Source organism: Pithys albifrons, chromosome 7 (assembly GCF_047495875.1).
Source record: "Pithys albifrons albifrons isolate INPA30051 chromosome 7, PitAlb_v1, whole genome shotgun sequence".
NCBI lineage: Eukaryota > Metazoa > Chordata > Aves > Passeriformes > Thamnophilidae > Pithys > Pithys albifrons.
The window spans coordinates 59,965,190-59,984,666 of NC_092464.1; the positions used below are offsets into that span (position 1 = coordinate 59,965,190).

The window sequence follows — 19,477 nt, forward strand, 5'->3', positions numbered from 1 at the left end:
TAAAACATATTAATGGCACTTTATCATTGACAAATTTATCAGTTATCAAGTGAATCAACGCCATTTGCTACAATTTTAACAGTGACTCAGTTATAGATTCACAACAACAACATTCACACCACACTCAATTCACACACACACAGGCAGAGATGTTTGGACACATCAATATCTGTGTGAGCAAAGGTGCCCATCCACAATTCTCCTGGTTGTCAGTGAAACACTCCCATCCCATCCCTTTGTGTTTCCCAAGAGACAAGGGGGGCACCTGGAGGGGTGTGTTTGTTGAGGGGGGATCAGAATTGTCCTGGGCATCAGCGACGCTCTTTGGAGTGTTGCAAACTTGAGGGTTCCCGAGCTCCGAGAGGCTCCCAGAGGTGCCCACTGAGAGGGAGGTGCTGGGGAGCTCCAGGGGCCTCCCTCAGGACCTCTGTTTGTGGGGTCACAGGGTGACTGGCTTTAGTTCTCTGCTGAATTTCCATCCTCATGTCAGTAATTACTGGAGTTTCCAAAATGTTTGGGAATTGTTCCACTTGTGCTACATACAATTCATGTAGGGAATGTTCCAAGGCTTTCAGAGAGTGGGTGATTCTCCTGTGATCCCCACCTGTTATGGGCAGGATTGTCCCCACCTTTATCATACAGGAGCACTTGGTACAGTCAAGGGACACTTCACCACACACCTGGAACAGTCAAGGGACCTTTCATGGCTCATGTGGTTTGGTCAAGGCTTGTCAGGAGCACCTGAAAAACTTTTCAGCAGGGCCTGGGCAGATGAGCTTGATGGGCTTGATGAGACAAGAGATAATGGTTTTAAACTTACAGAGGGCAGATTCCAACTAGATATAAACAAGAATCTTTTACATTGAGGGTGGTCGTCCAGAGCAGTGGTCGGTTCCCCACCCTTGGAAACATTCAAGGGCAGCTTGGATGGGGATCTGAGCAACCTGATCTAGTTGAAAATGTCCCTTTTCATTGCAGAGGTCTGGATTGGATGACCTATAAGGGCCCATCTGACTCAAACTGTTTATGATTCTGTAGTTCCTTATTGTCCTACAGGAGCCAAGGCTGACAAGGCTCACACAGGTTTCAGCATCCCCTTTGCTGGCCCAGGTGGCAGCTCTGCTAAAAAGCTGCTGCAAAGAACCTCCAGACCTAAAGGAGCTTTTCTGCTGAGCTCAGCTGTGACTGTCAAGGGACTGGGAGGTTGATGTGACTTCCAGGTGCCCACTGAGGCTCTTTGTCACTCCTCACTGGAACACAGAAAGCTGGTACCAAGTGCCCAAAGTCCCAGGCAAGCAACAGGTTTGATTCAGAGCCTGCTGGGTGGCACATGGCAATGAAAGATCAACTGAGGTGTCCCCAAGGAGTAACCCCTGCTGTCCCCAGGGCCAGAGAGATGCAGGGCTGGGCTGTGCAGGCTGGCAGGACAGGGCTTGGCTGCCTGTGGGGTCTGTGCAACTGAGGTTATCAAGCATTGGAAGAGAATGTCCAGGGAAGTGACTGAGTCACCATGGAATCACAGAGTAGTTAAGGCTGGAAATGACCTCTAAGATCATGGAGCCCAAGTTATCATCACTGTCACCTTCACCAACAACTAAACCATATTCCCAGGTGCCACAGCTCACAGGCCTTTCTCCTGCTGAGCGAACCTGCTCGACACCTCCTGGGAAAGCAGCAAGGAGAGCTCTGGACACTCCAGGAAACTCCTGGAATGCATAGGGGGGAAACTTCCTGACCCAGGTAATAGGAGGCCTTTCCAGGGGGAATGTGTTCCTGGATCTTTGGTCACCAAGGCAAGTGGTGACCAGTGGTGTCTTGGGCTGCCTCCAAAGCAGCCTGGGCAGCAGGGGAGTGGGATTCTGCCCCTCTGCCCTCTCAGGTAAGACCCCACCTGCAGAGCTGCCACCAGCTCTGTGGTCTCAGCACAGCAAGGACATGGACCTGTTGGAGTGAGTCCAGAAGAGGCACCAAAATGATGAGAGGGATGGAGCAGCTCTGCCATGAGGGAAGGCTGAGAGAGCTGGGATTGTTCAGCCTGGAGAAGACAACCTTTGAGGTGACCTATTTGTGGCCTTCCAGGACCTGAAAGGAGCCAACAAAGAGATGGAGAGAGACTGTTTACAAGGGCCAGGTATGACAGGACAAGGAGGAATGGCTTCACATTGACAAAGAGTAGCTTTAGATGAGACTTTAGGAAGTAGTTTTTTCCTCTAAAGGTGTGGAGGAACTTGCACAGGTTTCCCAAATAAGCTGTGACTACCTCAACCCTGGAGTGTTCAAGGCCAGATTGGACAGAGCTCTGGGTAACCTGGTCTAGTGAAAGATTCCTCTGTTCATGTCACTGGGAATGGAACTCAGTGATCTTTTAAGGTCTCTGAAATTCAGGACATTTTATGATTCTGAGTTTCTTGAAGCAACAGTGAAAGGCCCCAACATTTTAATCTCATTGGGGAAAATGTCACCTTCCTAAAAGGGGAATTAAAAGCAGGAATGCAAAAAGACCCATAAGATCCAGCCCCATAGAAAGGGAAAGTGATATTTCTTATGCTGTGCATGAAGAAGGAAGTAAGTGTTGGGTTGTGCCTCAGAACACTCAAGCAGATCCGATCAAGTGCAGCCACGAGCCAAGGCAAACACTGAGCAGAGTGAGGGGCAGTGAGTGGGGGCCTGACACACAGAAGGAGCAGATTGCTGGGGGAGGAACTGCCTTTCCTGTGCCATGACCAGGGCACATCCCACTGCAGGGAAAGCCCCAAGCCAGCCCCAGCACATTGAAGGCCACGGGCACAACTCAGAGTGACTTGGTGGCACCTCTGCCAGGGAGAGCCTGAAACCCCAAATGCATCTTGGCAGCAGCAGGTCCTGCCAGTCCATGGCCAGGAGCCCTCCCTTGCCAGCCCAGCCTGGTGGGCAGCACTGCAGAGCTGCTGGTTAAGGGTGTTCTTTCTTGCTGGGTTCTGCAAAGCCACTTCTGCTACAGGAGCCTCATGAGGAAGAAATTTGCTCCAGCAACTTGGAGAAAAGATAATCAAAACCTGCTCATACTGTTGCCAAACCCCTCTGAAACGGTCACTATAATAGAACCCTCTAACACTGCACGTTTGGTGTCAGAAAGCAAGAAATCACTTTATTCCCAGTGCTGGATGTGTGTGGCCAACAGAAATCCTGCCTTTCACACAGACACCAATGCATCACTTTTTCACCTATTTATCAGTTTTTAGCAAAGAAAGCAATGTTCATTGGTTCTAAATTACAGAATTGTATTGAATTAATTTTTATCTTCTATTAGTTATGGATTTCTCTCTCTCTATGCTAATTAGTCCATATTTTTAGTCTTTTTCTCCTTGTTGGGACTTTTCATCACATCTACTAAGTCCTTGCTACTCATCTTCTTTATCTACTGGTTTCTGCAAAGTGTCCTTGTGGTCCATAAATTCTGCATTCCAGATGTCCAACATCAACAGTACATCTTTCTATCCCAGACTTTGTTCATCAAAGCATATCAAGGTTCACTTAACAAAACTTAGAGAATTAGTACTTTTCCCAAGCTGTGTTCTCACAGTGGTAGGTTAAATTCTGCTGAGTGCTGGCTGAAAGAGATTTAAGGCCCAACACACAACTTGTCTTTAATTCAAGCAGTTCATTAAAGGGCTAATTAAAACCATTATGATATTAGAAAAGTTATATCATTTCCTACAATCTAAGCAGAGACCTGAGGGTGGCAGAGGAAAGAGGAGACTCAGGCCAAGGAGATATGTCTGGAATGTGATGGTTGTGAGGTCACTTCCACTGCAGCAGCCTGGGTGGCCCTCAGGAGACATTCTGGGCAGGGAACATTGTGAGGTCATCCAGCACATCAGGGAAGCCACACAACAGAAATTCCATCTCAGGGAGGAGAAAAAGTGGGGCAGGTGGGAGAGCCCCCCAGGTTCTGATTCTGGGGGCAGCTCTGTCACACAGCCCCACCAACCCTGGCAGGCAGGAAGGCAGCCTGGGCTTGTGGCCACCCTGCTCTGCACTGGCCCTGCAACTGGCAGAAAATCTTATCTCCAGGCTGAACATTCTCTTTCCCTCAACACCCCTTGTTTATCATCCTCTTCACATGCCAGCTCCAGCCAAGCCTCCTTTCCTCAAAAAACAAAGTCCCCATATTTAATTTTATTCTCTGCCAACTGTCCTTGCTGTCACCTCGTGGCAGTGGCTTCATGGCCTCTGTCACAGCCAGCCCTGGCCCTGCACCAACCCAGCTCTGCTGCCCCACAGATGCTACATTAGGAAGGGAAGGTCCATGGGGGAGGGAAATGCACAGGGACTCATCCTGGAAGGGACCTCAGGCGGGTTCTGGGCCAAACCAAAGCACAGTCAGTGGGGAAAGGGACACAAGGATGGGCTGTTTTTGTGCTCTGCCATGTCAGGAGAAGATGCAGAGCTACAGAGACACCCAGAAAATGTGGATCCCTCAGGAGATGATCTCAGACAGGGACTCCCAGGCCTCTGCCACTTGCTGGTTTCTCTGGTTTGATGGTCAAAGCTGGTTACACCCACCCACCCCTACACCCACCAGTCTCACCAGTGTCTGGGCCCCCAAAAAACACAAGATCTGATGATCTGTGGCTCCAACTCCAGTGGCAGGCACTTGGATCTCCCTGCAAACCCAGAGCACAGAGATCCCCTGCCCCAGAGATTTGTGGCAATGGAGGGATTAGGAAAATGGAACAGACTGTGGAGTCAGTTGCAAGACATGGCCAGGGAAAGGCACTGAGCAGTCACCTGTTTGCACATGATCAGATCTTCCGTCACCTTTTCTATTTTCTCATGTCTGTTCCTCCACAAATCAGTTTGGTCATTTCCTGCACATCCCATGGCAAGTCTTGCACAGTCCCTAAATGCACTTTCTGGCTGCCCATCCTCAGTCTCAGGACCTGAGTGAGAAAACCCCCAACCTCAGCTGCAAGGCCATCCTGGGGGCTCTGTCACTGATCACTTGGGGAGCCTTTCATGCAGAGATGTTGGAAATCTCTATTAGTTCCTTTGTAACTTTTGAGTTTTGAAAAGTTCCTCCAAAATCATTGAAATTCATGTCCCTAAAAGGACTATTTTTCCATTTTCATAAAGTATTGGGGATTAGGTCACATTAAAATGCCAACATGGTGCATGTAGGTATTTGCAACCCTGTGGAGAAGGAGTTGGGGATATAGGAAAAAAGAATAATGAACTGTGTGGGTTGGAAGAGACCTAAAGTAGCCACTAGTCAAAGTGCACTTCAATTACTCAGGGACACCTTCCACAAGTTAAGTTGTACAAAATTCCAAACCTTGGGCAGCTCCAGGGATGGGGTTTCCACTTACTCTGTAACCTGGCCCAGGTTCCTGACACCCTCAGCACAAAATATTTCTTCCTGACATCCAATGGAAATCTCCCCTCATTCAGTTCCAGTTCCTGTGCCTTGTTCTACCAATACAACCCTTGGCAAAAAGTGTCACTGTGTCTCTCCTGCACTAAGAGCACCACATTTTCATGGCTAAATACCAGAGATATCGTATGAAGGGGTTTGGAAGCCTCCAAGCCCTGGGCCCAGTGTGGTGGAGACTGAGGAAAGAACCAGAGAAGCCTGAGAGGCCTTGAAGGGAAAGTGGGGAGGTCCGGACTGCACACAAGGAGAAAGGAATTTCTGCCCAAGGGCAGTGCTGTGGTGCAACACATCCCCCTGAAGGAGTCTGGATCAGTCCAAGGCTTTGTGTGCCAAGGCAGAGCCAGGGAGGAGGGAGAGATGTCAGTGCAGGAAGGGGCCAGCGAGGTGGGGCAGCCGGGGGATGCCGACAGCCTGCAGGGAAAGGGGCAGGGCATGGACACCGTAGGACAGCCTGGGCTGGAGAGGAGACAGGGATGTGCAGAGGCTGAAAGGCCCCAAGAGAGCCAACTTGTGCAGGCCTTTGGCCATGGCTGCTGTGTGTGCCCCTGATGGCATGAGGAGACAAGTGAGCCTTGCAGCCCTGGGGCCTCATTGCCTCCTTGTCCCTGCTCAGCAGCCTGGGAGGTGCCACCCCATCCTCCTGTCCTTGGCATTGCACATCCCACACCCCGGTGCCCAAGGAAGAGCTCAGAGCAATGAGGGAGGGACAGGATCTCCCTTCCCAGGGCTGGGGGTCATGGCTGTGACCTTTGGGTTAATGAAATGCTTCTTACTTTCCTCAGTATCCGAGTGACTTTTATTTCCTGGTCCGTATTTGTCATCATTGTCTCTTTGTTTTCTAACTGGAATCTGGGGACACTTTCTCTGTTATGTCCCTCAGAGGGACCCATTAACAACAAAAGAAACTTTAAAGTTTGATTCTGACTTTGATTTCTCATGAGCTTCCTGCACCTTTCCTCAGGGTCTGATGATCAGGGACTCAGCACCAAACCCTCCAGAGGGCCATTAAATGCCCTGGGCTGTTGCTGTGCTGCTGAGCTGGGCCGGGCTCCTGGCACACAGGGAGCTCCTGGCAAGCGGGCAGCGCTGCAGAGACAGCTCTGCCCAGGAGCAGCTCCTGTGCACAGCCCAGCAGGGCTCAGGGCACTGCCTGCACACACCGAGGGCAGAAAAGCAGGGCAGAGAGAGGTTACACACAGTCTGGGGTGTGAGCAAAGCTGAGAGGAAGATCCACAGAAGAGGAATCTTTCCAGGCTTTCACAAGGTAAGTCTGCATGAAGGGCAATGTATGTGCACTTTGTGGGAAGATCTCCCAACGCTGGCACATCCCACAGCCTGGGGGGTCTCTAATGTGGGATATCACAGTGTCTCTGGTGCTGAAGAGGAGGACGGGCTGCAAAGCAGGGACTCTCTGCTGCACCATCCCAGGGACATCCCAACAGGGTTCCTTTCTCCCAGGGATGGCTGTAGGGTTTGAATCCAGGCTGTGCCACCCAGGCTGCCCCAAACTGTCCTGCAGAGCAGGGTCCTGCAGCCCAGGGTGCTGTGCCAGGGCAGGAGCTCTGCCACCTGCCAGGGGCAGCTCTCAGCTGGTCTGGGGAGCTCCCTCAGTGCTGGGGAAGAGGCTGTGGATGGAAAGAGCAAAGCCTGGCAGGGCAGGGCAGGGCAGGGCAGGGCAGGGCAGGGCAGGGCTGGGCAGGTTTGTTCAACTATCAAGTGAGAGTTTCATAGGTGAGGACTGCTTACAGAGCCAGAGCACTCAGGGATATTTTCAAGGGGATACTTCAAGGACAAGGTGAAAGGAGGGATTTCTATCAAGCTCTCAAGTCACATGGCTGGTGGTTTGTGTTGCAGAGGGAATTCTGAGGAGCCACACAGGGGCTGAGAACAACTACCCGGCACTATTGGTGTCTGGGAGGTGGCACAGCTGACTCAGGGTGACACTGCCCTGAGTGCCCACCTGGTTCTGCCCTGGCTTCTCCCAGCTGGACCCTCAGTGTGCATTTCCTTTTTCCTTAACTTGCTCATGTTGATGGGGTTGTTTCCTCCTTCTCTAAGTCAGGTTCACTGGGAATGGGAGTTCAAGCTACAGAGTCAATCACTGATCCTGTGATCCCCCTCAGGCAGGTGGGTGCCTGGGAATGAGACATTCCAATTTTCCTCTGACCTGTGGGGCTGTCAGTAGTGAATTCTGTGTGCCTGGAGAATGAGGTGTGTTTCCCAGAATCAAACCCCATTGTCAGGACACTTGGCTCTTCTCTGAGATGTCCTTCCAAGCTGGGAGCTGCCCTCAAGAATGCAAATAACCTTCATAGCACAATTGTGTTATATGAAATCCCCAGTGCAGAGGGGCAGAGATGCTGTGCCCATCCCAGGAAATGCTGTTGAGTTTGTGAGGTGAATCATGTGCGGCCTTGAGACCTTGAGTCAGGCTGAGACATTTAGTGGTCTGTGATGGATCTCTCTGCTCTCAACAGTGTCTGGTGGCTTTTCAGAGAAAAATGGGAGTGTGATCATTCTCTCTCTGAGGAAGGTCCAAGTCCGGGGCAGCTGGAACAAGGCAGAGGGACGGAGCAGCTCCCCTCACTCTGCACTAAGCCTCAGACATGGTCCTGTTTGGGAAGCCCTGCTCGGTTCTCCCTGAGGACAGCACAAATGCTGAGGGGTTCTGACATCCAGGAACACTCCACAGGGAAGATGAGGGGAGTCAGAAACAAAACACCCAAACCTCTGAAACTGCCTTCTGGAATTCCAGTTCTTCTCTGAAACTGGGAGAGCAGCAGTTGACAAGCACTTTTGCTTTAGGAGCAGCTTCATCTGACACAGCTGAACACCAGGATGGGCCCTGCCCCCACCATGGCCATGACCCCCCTGGAGCAGAGCAGGGCTGACCCTCACAGCCAGTGGGCAGAGGGGCTGCTCCTCCTGGGAAATGTAGTGAGCACCAAGCAGGGCTCCAGCCATGGATATGAAGCAGTTTCCGGAAAAAAGGAAAAGTGGGGAGTGTGAACAGAAGGGAAAGGGGTATTGGGACATGGCTGTGATTATTCTCAGAAATATCTCATCTGATTTGTCACTGTTATTTCCTCCTTGGACAGTGCCCCCCCTCCAGAAGCAGCAAATGCCCAACAGCAGCTCCATCAGCCAGTTCCTCCTCCTGCCATTGGCAGACACGCGGCAGCTGCAGCTCCTGCACTTCTGTCTCTTCCTGGGCATCTCCCTGGCTGCCCTCCTGGGCAACGGCCTCATCATCAGCGCCGTAGCCTGCGACCACCACCTGCACACCCCCATGCACTTCTTCCTGCTCAACCTGTCCCTCACAGACCTGGGCTGCATCTGCACCACTGTCCCCAAAGCCATGCACAACTCCCTCTGGGACACCACAACCATCTCCTTCATGGGATGTGCTGTACAGGTCTTCTTCCTTATTTTATTCATTGGAACAGAGATTTCCCTCCTCACCATCATGTGCTACGACCGCTACGTTGCCATCTGCAAACCCCTGCACTACGGGACCCTCCTGGGCAGCAGAGCTTGTGCCCACATGGCAGCAGCTGCCTGGGCCAGTGGCTTTCTCAATGCTCTGCTGCACACAGCCAATACATTTTCCCTGCCCCTGTGCCACGGCAATGCTGTGGGCCAGTTCTTCTGTGAAATCCCACAGATCCTCAAGCTCTCCTGCTCAGACTCCAAACTCAGGGAAATTGGGCTTCTTGCGGTTACTGTCAGTATACTGTTTGCTTGTTTCATTTTCATAGTTTTCTCCTATGTGCAGATCTTCAGGGCTGTGCTGAGGATCCCCTCTGAGCAGGGACGGCACAAAGCCTTTTCCACGTGCCTCCCTCACCTGGCCGTGGTCTCCCTGTTTCTCAGCACTGATGTGTTTGCCCACCTGAAGTCTCCCTCCATGTCATCTCCATCTCTGGATGTGGTGGTGTCAGTTCTGTACCTGGTGGTGCCTCCAACACTGAACCCCCTCATCTACAGCCTGAGGAACCAGGAGCTCAAGGATGCTGTGAGGAAAATGATGACTTGATGCTCTCCAGAAGCATAAAACTGTTGTTTCTGTTGATGTCTGCATAGCATTCGGACTGGAACTCATTACAGCCCCATCCTGTTTTCTCAGCATTTTGGTGGGGGTCATGTGATAAGTTTGTGCACAAATAAATTTTTTAATTAACCTCCATTATAATCTAGTATGTTTCTTTGGAGTTTGACCCAGAGACTGTCTAAATGAGGATTTGTTCCACTTGAGTAGTTACACAAAATAAAGGACAGTGCAGTGACTTTTTTGATCCTTCTTCTTAGGCATTCAGAAAGGACAGCTCACTGCAGGACAGTGCATGTTTACAGACAGGAGGGGACTGTTCAGAGCTGCCCTTTCTGCTTCCACACTCTCCTAAGCCCTTGTGTTCGTCCAAGGCCTTGGTCCTCTGCCAGGCTGGTCACATCCTGCTGTGTGTCCATCCTGGGCTCACAGCCAGGGACAGGCCATGGGCACTGCTGGGACACAGCTGGGCTGCACAACAGCAGCTCCATCAGGAAAGGGCATCTCCTGAGGGTAGGACATTCAAGAGGCAACTTGTCCTGCTTTGTCTGCCCATGGCTCAGTGTGATGAGATCAGGTTCCCAGTGTGACTTTCAATGGACTTAGTTCTGGTTCAGGTTTTACTTGTTGGTGGCCAGAGACCATGCAGATGAGATTAACCTTCCTGGGGCTCAACAGCTTGTGACAGGGCTGATGGCAGGTAAGTGATTTGCTTAAGACACTTTGGAGCTGCCAGGAGAACACGAGACCTGCAGCAACAGTGTGAGCAGGAGCTGACAGTGAATAGAGCCCAAGGAGAACAGGCCTGTCCAGCTCGGAGTCACCCAGAGATAATATTCTACATCTGAGTGTGAACTGAAAAAAAAGAGCCCTGCAACCCCAGGGAATACAGCAGGTTGAGGGAAAGGAGTCCTGTGATTCATTTTACTTTCCATAAGCATTCATGGTCTGGATCCAGTGCAGCCCCCAGACCCATCTCCCAGCACTGGAAGAAGGCAGGGCCCCTCTGAGCACCCTCCATGGCCACACAAGAGCTTGTGTGGCAGGGGGTCAGTGGCAGGGACCACCATCAGCTGGCTCTGCCTCCCAGCCTGACCAGCACAGCCCAGCAGAGCCCCCCCATGGCCCTGGGCACCAGAGCCCCTGTGCCCTGCAGAGCAGCACCCCCAGCTCGGGGGCTGTGGGGAGCACAGGGAAGGGCTGCAGGAATGGCTGGTCAGGCCAGCACAGACGTGTTTCCCTGGGGAAAGGCTCTGTGGGGAGATGGGATGTGCCAGGAGAAGAGCAGGACAGGCTGTGTGTGCAGAGGAGCCATGGAAAGAGGCTGTCCTGTCCCTGGGTCAGCAGAAACTGCCTGAGGAGCCCCAGGACTGATTCTCTCCTGCTGTCCTGGGGAGTGGGGCTGGCCCTGGGGCTGCAGGAGATGCCTGAGATGATGGTCTCCTGAACATTCCAGACACAAAGTCACTGTCCCTGACCTCCATTGCCTCCATTTCTTGCTGCAGGGCCAGACATGACTGTGCTGCTCTGTGGGGCTGGGGCTGGGGCTGGGGCAAGTGGATTGGTGGGACCAGGGAGGGGCTGGACTGGGCCATGCCAGGCAGAGGGAAACCCCAGTGTTGAGCTGAAGTGTGTGAGTGTGCAGGGTGGGGGCTCTGAAGGGCTGAGGTGCCTCCAGCCCCGGGCAGTGGCAGCAGGAGCCCAGGGAGACACTGCACCTGCTGCCAGGAACTGTCTGTGTGTGTGCAAGGGAAGGACTCGTGTCTCTGAACAGCCCTGGGGGTGTGAGCAGGGCATGAGCCCAGCTCAGGTGTGGGCACCTGTCAGAGCCCTGACATTTCTGGGTGTGACTGCAGGAACAACCTCCCTGTTCCAGGGACATTTATCTCACCAGCCTTGAGCATGCCCATTGCAAATGTCCATGTCTCCTCTATCCCTCTGCTCTGCCTTTATGTCCCTTTCTTCCCACACCAGGAAACAGCCTGGGGGAATCTCCCCTGTGCAGTCAGAGAGGCTCTGTGAGCAGGAGTGACAGTGTTCTCCAGAAGGTGCATTTGTCCCCTTTGACATGGCCCAGAGCTCAGGACTGTGAAAACATTCCCAGGCACACACAGCTTGGAGAGATCTTGGAAGGCAAATTGGGAGAGGAAGAACAGAAGAGACAAAATTGGGGATATGAAACCATCCCAAAGAAGTTCAGTAGCTCCTCTGAGCAATGTTTCTGCATTCAAAACACTGGTAGGAAATGTACTCTGATAAATAGCTGCACAAATATTTTCACATAAACAGTGAGTGAATCAGATTAAAAGAACAGGTGTGTGGTGTTGTCAGTAAAAAGAAAATGATGAAAAAATCTTGAAATTAAAAATAAACAGCACATCATAATGATAGCCAGGAAGTCTTCAACAATTACCAGGATTTCTTGTCTGCAGAGGTTTTAACTACCTCCTAAAACCCACACTCCTGGCTTCAGGCCATGACTTCCCAGAGCAGTCACAGAGTTGGCCACTGCCCCAGAGATGCCCCAGGGCAGCTCAAGGACCCAAGTGTGAAAAGTCCCCCAGAGTGTCTGTGAGCCCTTCTGGAACAGGAGCTGCTGGGCAGGAAGGACCAGCTGGGGAGGGGCAGGGAATCCCCCCCTGCAGCACTGCTGGCCAGGCTGAGGAGGGTCCTCTCCAGCACAGCAGAACATCCTGTCCCCTTGGGGTCTGGGCTGTCAGCTGTGTTCCCAGAACTGACTGGCCAAGCTGGGCAGGCAGATGCTCAGGGGTCATGAAGGGTGTCACAGAGCTGAGCCCATCCAGCTGAAGGATTTGGGGAGGTCAGGAGGAACTGGGACTAAAGGGATGGGATATTTGGGGGAGGGAAGGGGGGTTTGGCCAACAGAGAGGAAAGATTTTGGTGAGGTAAAACCAAGTTCAGGTAATGCTGAGGGTGTTGAAACACTGACTGTGCAAACACTCCTGATGGACCTTTACCTATAATTTGTGTACCATTGCAACTTCTGTGAGGATAACTTGATACTCCTAATTTCACCCCCAGCAATCTTCTCTCAGGAACCAAAAGGAACCCTGGGACACTGTGGAAAGCCTTGGAACCAAGGGGCCATTCTGACACTTGGGAACCTCATGGAATCAAAGTTCCATTGTGACCCCGCAGGACCTCAAGGAAACAGAAGCCCATTGTGACCCTGTGGAGCCTCATGGAATCCAGGGATCATTGTGACACTACAGGGCCTCATGGACTGCAAGGAACCCTGGGACACTGCAGAAATTCATGGAATCAAGGGGCCATGATGACTCCGCAGGGTCTCATGGATTCAATGGAATCCTGGAATATTTTGGAATCTGATGGAATCATCGTGGAATTGTAACACTACAGAAACTTATGGAACCAAGAGGCAATTTTGACATTTAAGGGCCTCATGGAACAAAAGGGACCCTGGGACACTGTGGAAACTCATGAAAAGAAGGGGCCACTGGGACACTGCAGGGCCTGAACGAACCAAATGTATCCTGGGACACTGCAGAGCTCACGGAACCAAAGGGTTCATTGTGACATGTGGGGCCTCATGGAACAAAAGGGGTCTTGAGACAGTTTTTAACTTAATATAATCAAGGGGTCATTATCACACTGTGGAACCTCAGGGAACCAGGATGCCACCTGGACACTGCAGGGCCTCACAGAACTAAAGGAATTCTGGAACACTATGGAACATTATGGAACTATTTTGGGTCTGGCAGAGCTGGAGCTCATTTCCCCACAGCAGCCCTCCCAGTGCTGTGCTTTGTGTTGAGAGCTGGAAAGGTGCTGAGAACACACCAATGTTTTGGCTACTGCTGAGCAGAGCTGGCACAGCCCCAGCACTGCAACGTTCCTTCCCCAAATGAGGGCAAGGTCCTGGGAAGGGACACAGCCAGGCCAGCTGAGCCAGACTGACCAGAGGGATATTCCAGATCATGGAATGTCAGCTCAGATATAAAAGCTGAGGAAAGGAGGAGGAAGGGGGACATTCACTGTTTCCAATGTTTGCCTGCTGAGCAGCTGCTCCGTGTGCTGAAGCCTGGCTTGCTGGGACATGGCCAGACATCACTGATGATGGGAAGTAGAGAATAAATCTTGTCATTTTCCTCTTTGTTTGTGTGCAAACTTTGACTTTTAATTTAGTAAAGTGCCCTATCCCAACCCATGAGTCATTTTCCACCTTATTCTCTCTCCCCTCTCCATCTGGGAAGGGCAGTGATATAGCAGCTTGATGGGCAGCCTGTAATTCTCCCCATTCTCATTTTGCTCTTCTTAAAGATGGGCTTGGCATCTGCCTTTTCCAAGGACCCCAGAACCTCTCAGATTGCTCTGGCCCTTTTGAGAGCACAGCCCAGAATCCCAGGCAAGGGTGATGCAGCAGTTCAGGAGCACTTGCAATGAACTGTCCAAGACCACTGAGATGGATCTCACTGGGCCAGTGGAGTTTGTTCCTGGAGTCACTCACAGAAATGTCGAGGTCCAGCAAGGCATCCACCTCTGAACTGGGATTGTGGGATTCTCATGCACCCAGGGGTGATCAGAGAGTCTTTCCCTTTTACACCCATGGGGAGATCATTGCAGGAGTCACAGTCTCTCCCTGGGCTCTCACTGCCACTGCTGGGGACTGGAGGCACCTCAGCCCTGTGGGGTGTCACCTGCTCTGCCCCTCTCTGAGATGCCCCACGGCCTGAGGGATGGACACAGGGGGAGCTCTGTGCTCAGAAGCACATCCCAGTGCTGCATCCTGGGGGTTTTCCAGGGGATGTGGGGCCCAGAGTGAAGTGACCTCGAGACACTGTGTGTCCCACAGCCCTTCCCAGCATCTCCAGTATTAGCTGATGGTCTTTGTGTTCTCTTGGGTTCATCTCCCCACACACACACTGTGAATGCTGAAGTCTCCTCTGTACAATTGCAGCATGGCCTTGTGAACTGCTCATTTGGTGTCCTCATGGAGGGACAAACAACCTGTCAGTGGTGGGTGAGAGGCCAGGGCTGGGAATGGTGTTTGCAGGGGGTGATCTGTGACAATTGCCCTGGGGCCCCTTGCCCAGGGTGTCCAGGAAACAAAGACAAAGCCCAGACCCTGCTCTGCTGTTCCTTCAGGTGTGTCCCTGGAGGCCTGGCTGTGGAAGGGACACTGCTGTGCCCTCTCCTGCTCTCACACACTTTGGCTCTTCACTGTGCTTTTCTGCAACAGGGCAGTTTCCTGGGGCTTGACAGCCTATGAGAAGACACCAGTTCCTTACAGCCCCAGGACTTGTCACCTCCTCACCCACTCCATAGAGCTGTGGAGGTGTCCTACTGCTCTCCTGCACTCCCCATTCCACACCCCACATCACTCTGCTCCAGGAGCATCCTGTGAGGAACCAGAGATGGGTGGCAGGGCTTGGCTCTCCTGCTTGGCAAAGTCCATCAGGCACTTTCACAGCCACATTCCACAGTCCCTTTTCCACCTGTAACCAGTAACTCTGAGCTGCTGATTCCCCAGCCCCAGGGATGGTCTTTTTGTCTGCTCATTCCCTCCGGGGTCTTTTTTCAGTCATGACCTCAGTGGGGCTTGCTGACACTCTCAGAAACTTGAAGGTTTGATGATGAATTTTGCTTTTTTAGAGGTTTTTTCAGTTTTCAAATCTTCAGTTCAGGAATTCAGTGCCAGAGTGCTCATTAACATTCAAAACATCCTAACAAGACAAGCCTTTGGGAATACTTTAATATTAAGTCTTCAATTCTTTTATTCTTCATTAGACAGATACCAGAAGTGTATTCAAAGTGAGTGCACTGCAGTGACAAAAAAATGAAGAAATATAACTTTTTGTCCCATTTCCTTTTTCCTGTTTATACACTGAGAGCAGCAAACCCTCATTGATATTGTTCCCAAGCACCAGGGATGGTCTCCTTGTCTGCTCATTCCCTTCATGGTCTCTTTTCACTGATGGCATTTTAACAAAACAATCCCCTGAGAATAATTTACTTTTACATTTTCAAATCTTCTGTGGTCAATTACAGAGATCTCAGAAATGCATTCAAAGTGATTATCTTATACTTAAAAAAAAAAAAATGTCTTTTTTGTGGCCTGTTTATTTTTGCCTGTTTATACATTATTATCAGCAATTCCCTATTGATATTGACCCAGAGCATCTCCTAATTCAGTGTGAATAGATATGAAAATCAAGACCCTTTTTGTCTGACAATCCATCAGACTTTATCCCTGATCCCCACCCCACCATTTCCCTCATCACATCCCAGGCACTCAAAGCAGCCTTGTGCAATCTGAGCTTCCTCCACCAAAGGCTGGACCTGCAGGTTTCAGCTCCTGGGCACCAACTCCCACCTGCTGTACTTGGAGAAAGAGCTGCAGGAGACACACAGGGATGTTCATGTATTGTCAGCAAACAAAACCAAAGGAAGGCACAGCTCAAAAATAGAAGAAATTCCTCTGCTGTATTTTAAGTTCACATTACTGACGTCCACTTTCCACAGCAGGCAATTTTAGACCAATGGTAAACATGTTATGTGTCAAGCACAGATCTAAAGGTCCCTCCAAGAGCTCCCTACCCCAACTCTGTCCATTTTGCTCTTTGCACAAAGTGAGTCACACACTGAAGTCAGAAGTTCCCTTGATCCAGAGTGGGAGGAAAAGAGAGAAAGTGAATGAATTACTTTGTTGTGCAGAGCTAAATCTCCACTAATCCAAATATTTTGGGGTTTCAGGAACATTACTGGGCATGTTCTGCAGCATTTGTTCAGATGACAACAGGTTAGGTGGGATTGTTGATCTGCTGGAGGGCAGGAAGGCTCTGCAGAGGGGTCTGGACAGCCTGGATCGATGGGCCCAGGCCAACTGGATGAGGTTCAACAAGGCCAAATGCTGGGTCCTGTCCTGGGGTAACAACCACCCCAAATCCCTGGCCATGCCCTGCACCTGATCCCACAGCCTGTCCTGTGTCCTTCATCCATCCTTTCCAAGAACTCTAAGGGACAAGGGAGCTTCATACTCTGGGTATGGAGGGAGATCCAAGTGTGACTGGAGTGGAAGCACAACTCATCAGGTTTGTGCTCTTTAGGGAATCAGGAACTGATCACATTTAGAGGCACAGAATGTTTCCCTTCATTGCTCACAGTAAAAAATTAAACAGGATATAATTTAAAACCTCCACAGCTCTTTGTGCAGCTTTCCTCAGCCACAGCAACCAGGATAAACCACGTCCTTGCTGTGCTGGTCCCACAGTCCAGGGTGCTCCTGGCCTCCCTTGCTGCCAGGGCACACGGCTGCCTCCTGCCCAGCTCCTGCCCACCCACAGCTGCCTTACAGGGCTGCTCCCAGCCAGGCAGCTCCCAGCCTGTGCCATGGCCAGGGCAGTGCCCTGCAGGGGCACACACTGCCATGTGTCCCTCTGCCATTGCAGGAGGTTCCTGCCAAGATGGGCTCTCCTCCTCCCTGAAGCTTTCCCTGAGCACAGAGGCCTGAGAGACCTTTCCAGTGAAGACTCAGGCACAGAAGCCATGGAGTCCCTCAACCCCACAGCAGTGTCTGCTGGAATTAAATCCCCCTCCCCATCCCACATCAGCCCTGCATTTGCCTCCTTCAGCCTTGGTCTCCAGCACAGCCACTGAGGCTCTTTTGGCTCTTGACCTTTCCTGCAGCCACCAACTCCCAGGGGAGCTCTGCCCTTGCCACAGTCCCACGTGCCATGCCCAGAAATTCCTTGTCTGTGCCTGGCCTTGCTTTAACCCCCTGGCAGCAGCTCCATGGCCCCTTTGTGCCCCACTGCCCCACAGCTGGTCCCACAGCCCCCTGTGCAGCCCCAGCCCAGGGCAGGAGCATCCAGGGTGGGGAATGGCCCCTCTGATGGGATGCCCAGGGCAGTCCTTGGCCTTGGTCACAAAAGACTGGGTGGCTAATTAACTGGGATAAAATAAATAGTTATTTTTTTTTGATAACAGAAAAGTTAGAAGGGGAAAAAAAAGGAAAATTATATAAGAGGAGAGACTTGGTCTCTCATGAAATGCACTGGGTGCCACTGACAGAGCAAAGCAGGCAGTCTCTTCCTGCTGAAAAGCAGCCAGTCATCATTTTCCTCACAGCATCCTTGAGCTCCTGGTTCCTCAGGCTGTAGATGAGGGGATTCACTGCTGGAGGCACCACCGAGTACAGAACTGCCACCACCAGATCCAGGGATGGGGAGGAGATGGAGGGAGGTATAAGGTAGGATAATGTGCCAGTGCTGAGAAACAGGGAGACCACGGCCAGGTGAGGGAGGCACGTGGAAAAGGCTTTGTGCCGTCCCTGCTCAGAGGGGATCCTCAGCACAGCCCTGAAGATCTGCACATAGGAGAAAACTATGAAAATGAAACATCCTGAGGCTAAAGACAAACTAACCACAATAAGCCCAAGTTCCCTGAGGTAGGAGTGTGAGCAGGAGAGCTTGAGGATCTGTGGGATTTCACAAAAGAACTGGCCCAGGGCATTGCCATGGCACAGGGGCAGGGAAAATGTATTGACTGTGTGCAGCAGAGCATTGAGAAAGCCACTGGCCCAGGCAGCTGCTGCCATGTGGGCACAAGCTCTGCTGCCCAGGAGGGTCCCGTAGTGCAGGGGTTTGCAGATGGCAATGTAGCGGTCGTAGCACATGATGGTGAGGAGGGAAAACTCTGTTGACATGAAGAAGAAAAAAAAAAACACCTGTGCAGCACATCCCATGTAGGAGATGGTTGTGGTGTCCCAGAGGGAGTTGTGCATGGCTTTGGGGACAGTGGTGCAGATGCAGCCCAGGTCTGTGAGGGACAGGTTGAGCAGGAAGAAGTGCATGGGGGTGTGCAGGTGGTGGTCGCAGGCTACGGCGCTGATGATGAGGCCGTTGCCCAGGAGGGCAGCCAGGGAGATGCCCAGGAAGAGCCACAAGTGCAGGAGCTGCAGCTGCCGCGTGTCTGCCAATGACAGGAGGAGGAACTGGCTGATGGAGCTGCTGTTGGGCATTTGCTGCCTCTGGGCTTGGGGACCTGTTCATAGAGAAAAAGACAGAGACAAGTCATGTCATGCTTCCTTGAGCTAAATGATGCCATTTCCCACAGACTGTCTCACTTTGACTCATCCACCCTTGTTACCTCTCTTGGAAAATCCTTCATCCAGCTCCCTAACTTGAGCTTACTTTGTGCTTTCTGGGAGTGCCATGAGCAGCCAGGCCTGTGTGTGTGGGCCCTGGAGGAGCCATCCCTGCACCTCTGCCGTGGGTTTGTGGTCACATGGCAGAGGGACTAGGCTGGATATTCAGAATTTGTCAAATGGAATCCCTCCTAATGCAGAAAGGTTGGTTACCATCTCCACTCCCAGGTCTAAACCAGGTGGGTGGCACAAAGTGGATTTAGGGAATTTTTTCCTACCCATTTTCCATGCCTGGTTCTCTGAGGTCAGAAATCCACAGCATTTCTGCTGCACTTGGAGTGAGACCCTGAGAGGTGTGGGAGGCAAAGGGATTCCTGTGGCTTAGGACAAGGTGAGTGGCTGGACAGGCTTGTTCCCAACTGCCCTATATTTGACCTTCGAGGATCAGAGGTCAATCACCCTCACACGTTACCCTGAGTAGAAACCAGACCCTGCTGAGAGCAGAGGGATCACTAAATGTCTCAGCCTTTCTTAAGGTCTCTGAGGGAGACTCAATTCTGCCAAAGACATACGAAGTTCATTTGACAAACCCAGCAGCATTTGCTCAGTTATAACATCTTTGTACATCGCCATGGGGCATTCAGGTAACACCAGTGTGCTACAGAACATTAGGACATTACAAGGAGATGCCTGAGTGCCCTGAGGATGGTATGTCATTAAAGGATAGTCACCTCATTCCCCTGTCACACACACTGCTTGGCTCACAGCTCACCAGTTAGAGGAATGCTTGGACATTCCATTCCTAAGGACACACCTGCATGGCTGGATTCACAAGGGCAGTGCCAGACTCAGGAGCTGCAAATCCCAGAGTCTCACTGAGAGAACAAGG

At 51.5% G+C, this 19,477-nt stretch overlaps 2 protein-coding genes across 2 annotated transcripts in view; one reads left to right on the plus strand and one right to left on the minus strand.

Annotated features, from left to right (window-relative positions):
• LOC139673810 (zinc finger protein 850-like) overlaps positions 1-19,477 on the minus strand; it is a 1,066,517-nt gene that overhangs the window by 275,869 nt on the left and 771,171 nt on the right. The gene's annotated exons all lie outside the window — the stretch shown is intronic.
• Positions 8,535-9,449, plus strand: LOC139673896 (olfactory receptor 14J1-like). The gene has a single exon (XM_071559830.1). The coding sequence runs from the start codon at positions 8,535-8,537 to the stop codon at positions 9,447-9,449; it is 915 nt and encodes a 304-aa protein (XP_071415931.1).

Coding starts and splice junctions, on each gene's coding strand:
- LOC139673896 (XM_071559830.1), top strand. CDS start 8,535: ATGCCCAACAGCAGCTCCATCAGCCAGTTCCTCCTCCTGCCATTGGCA.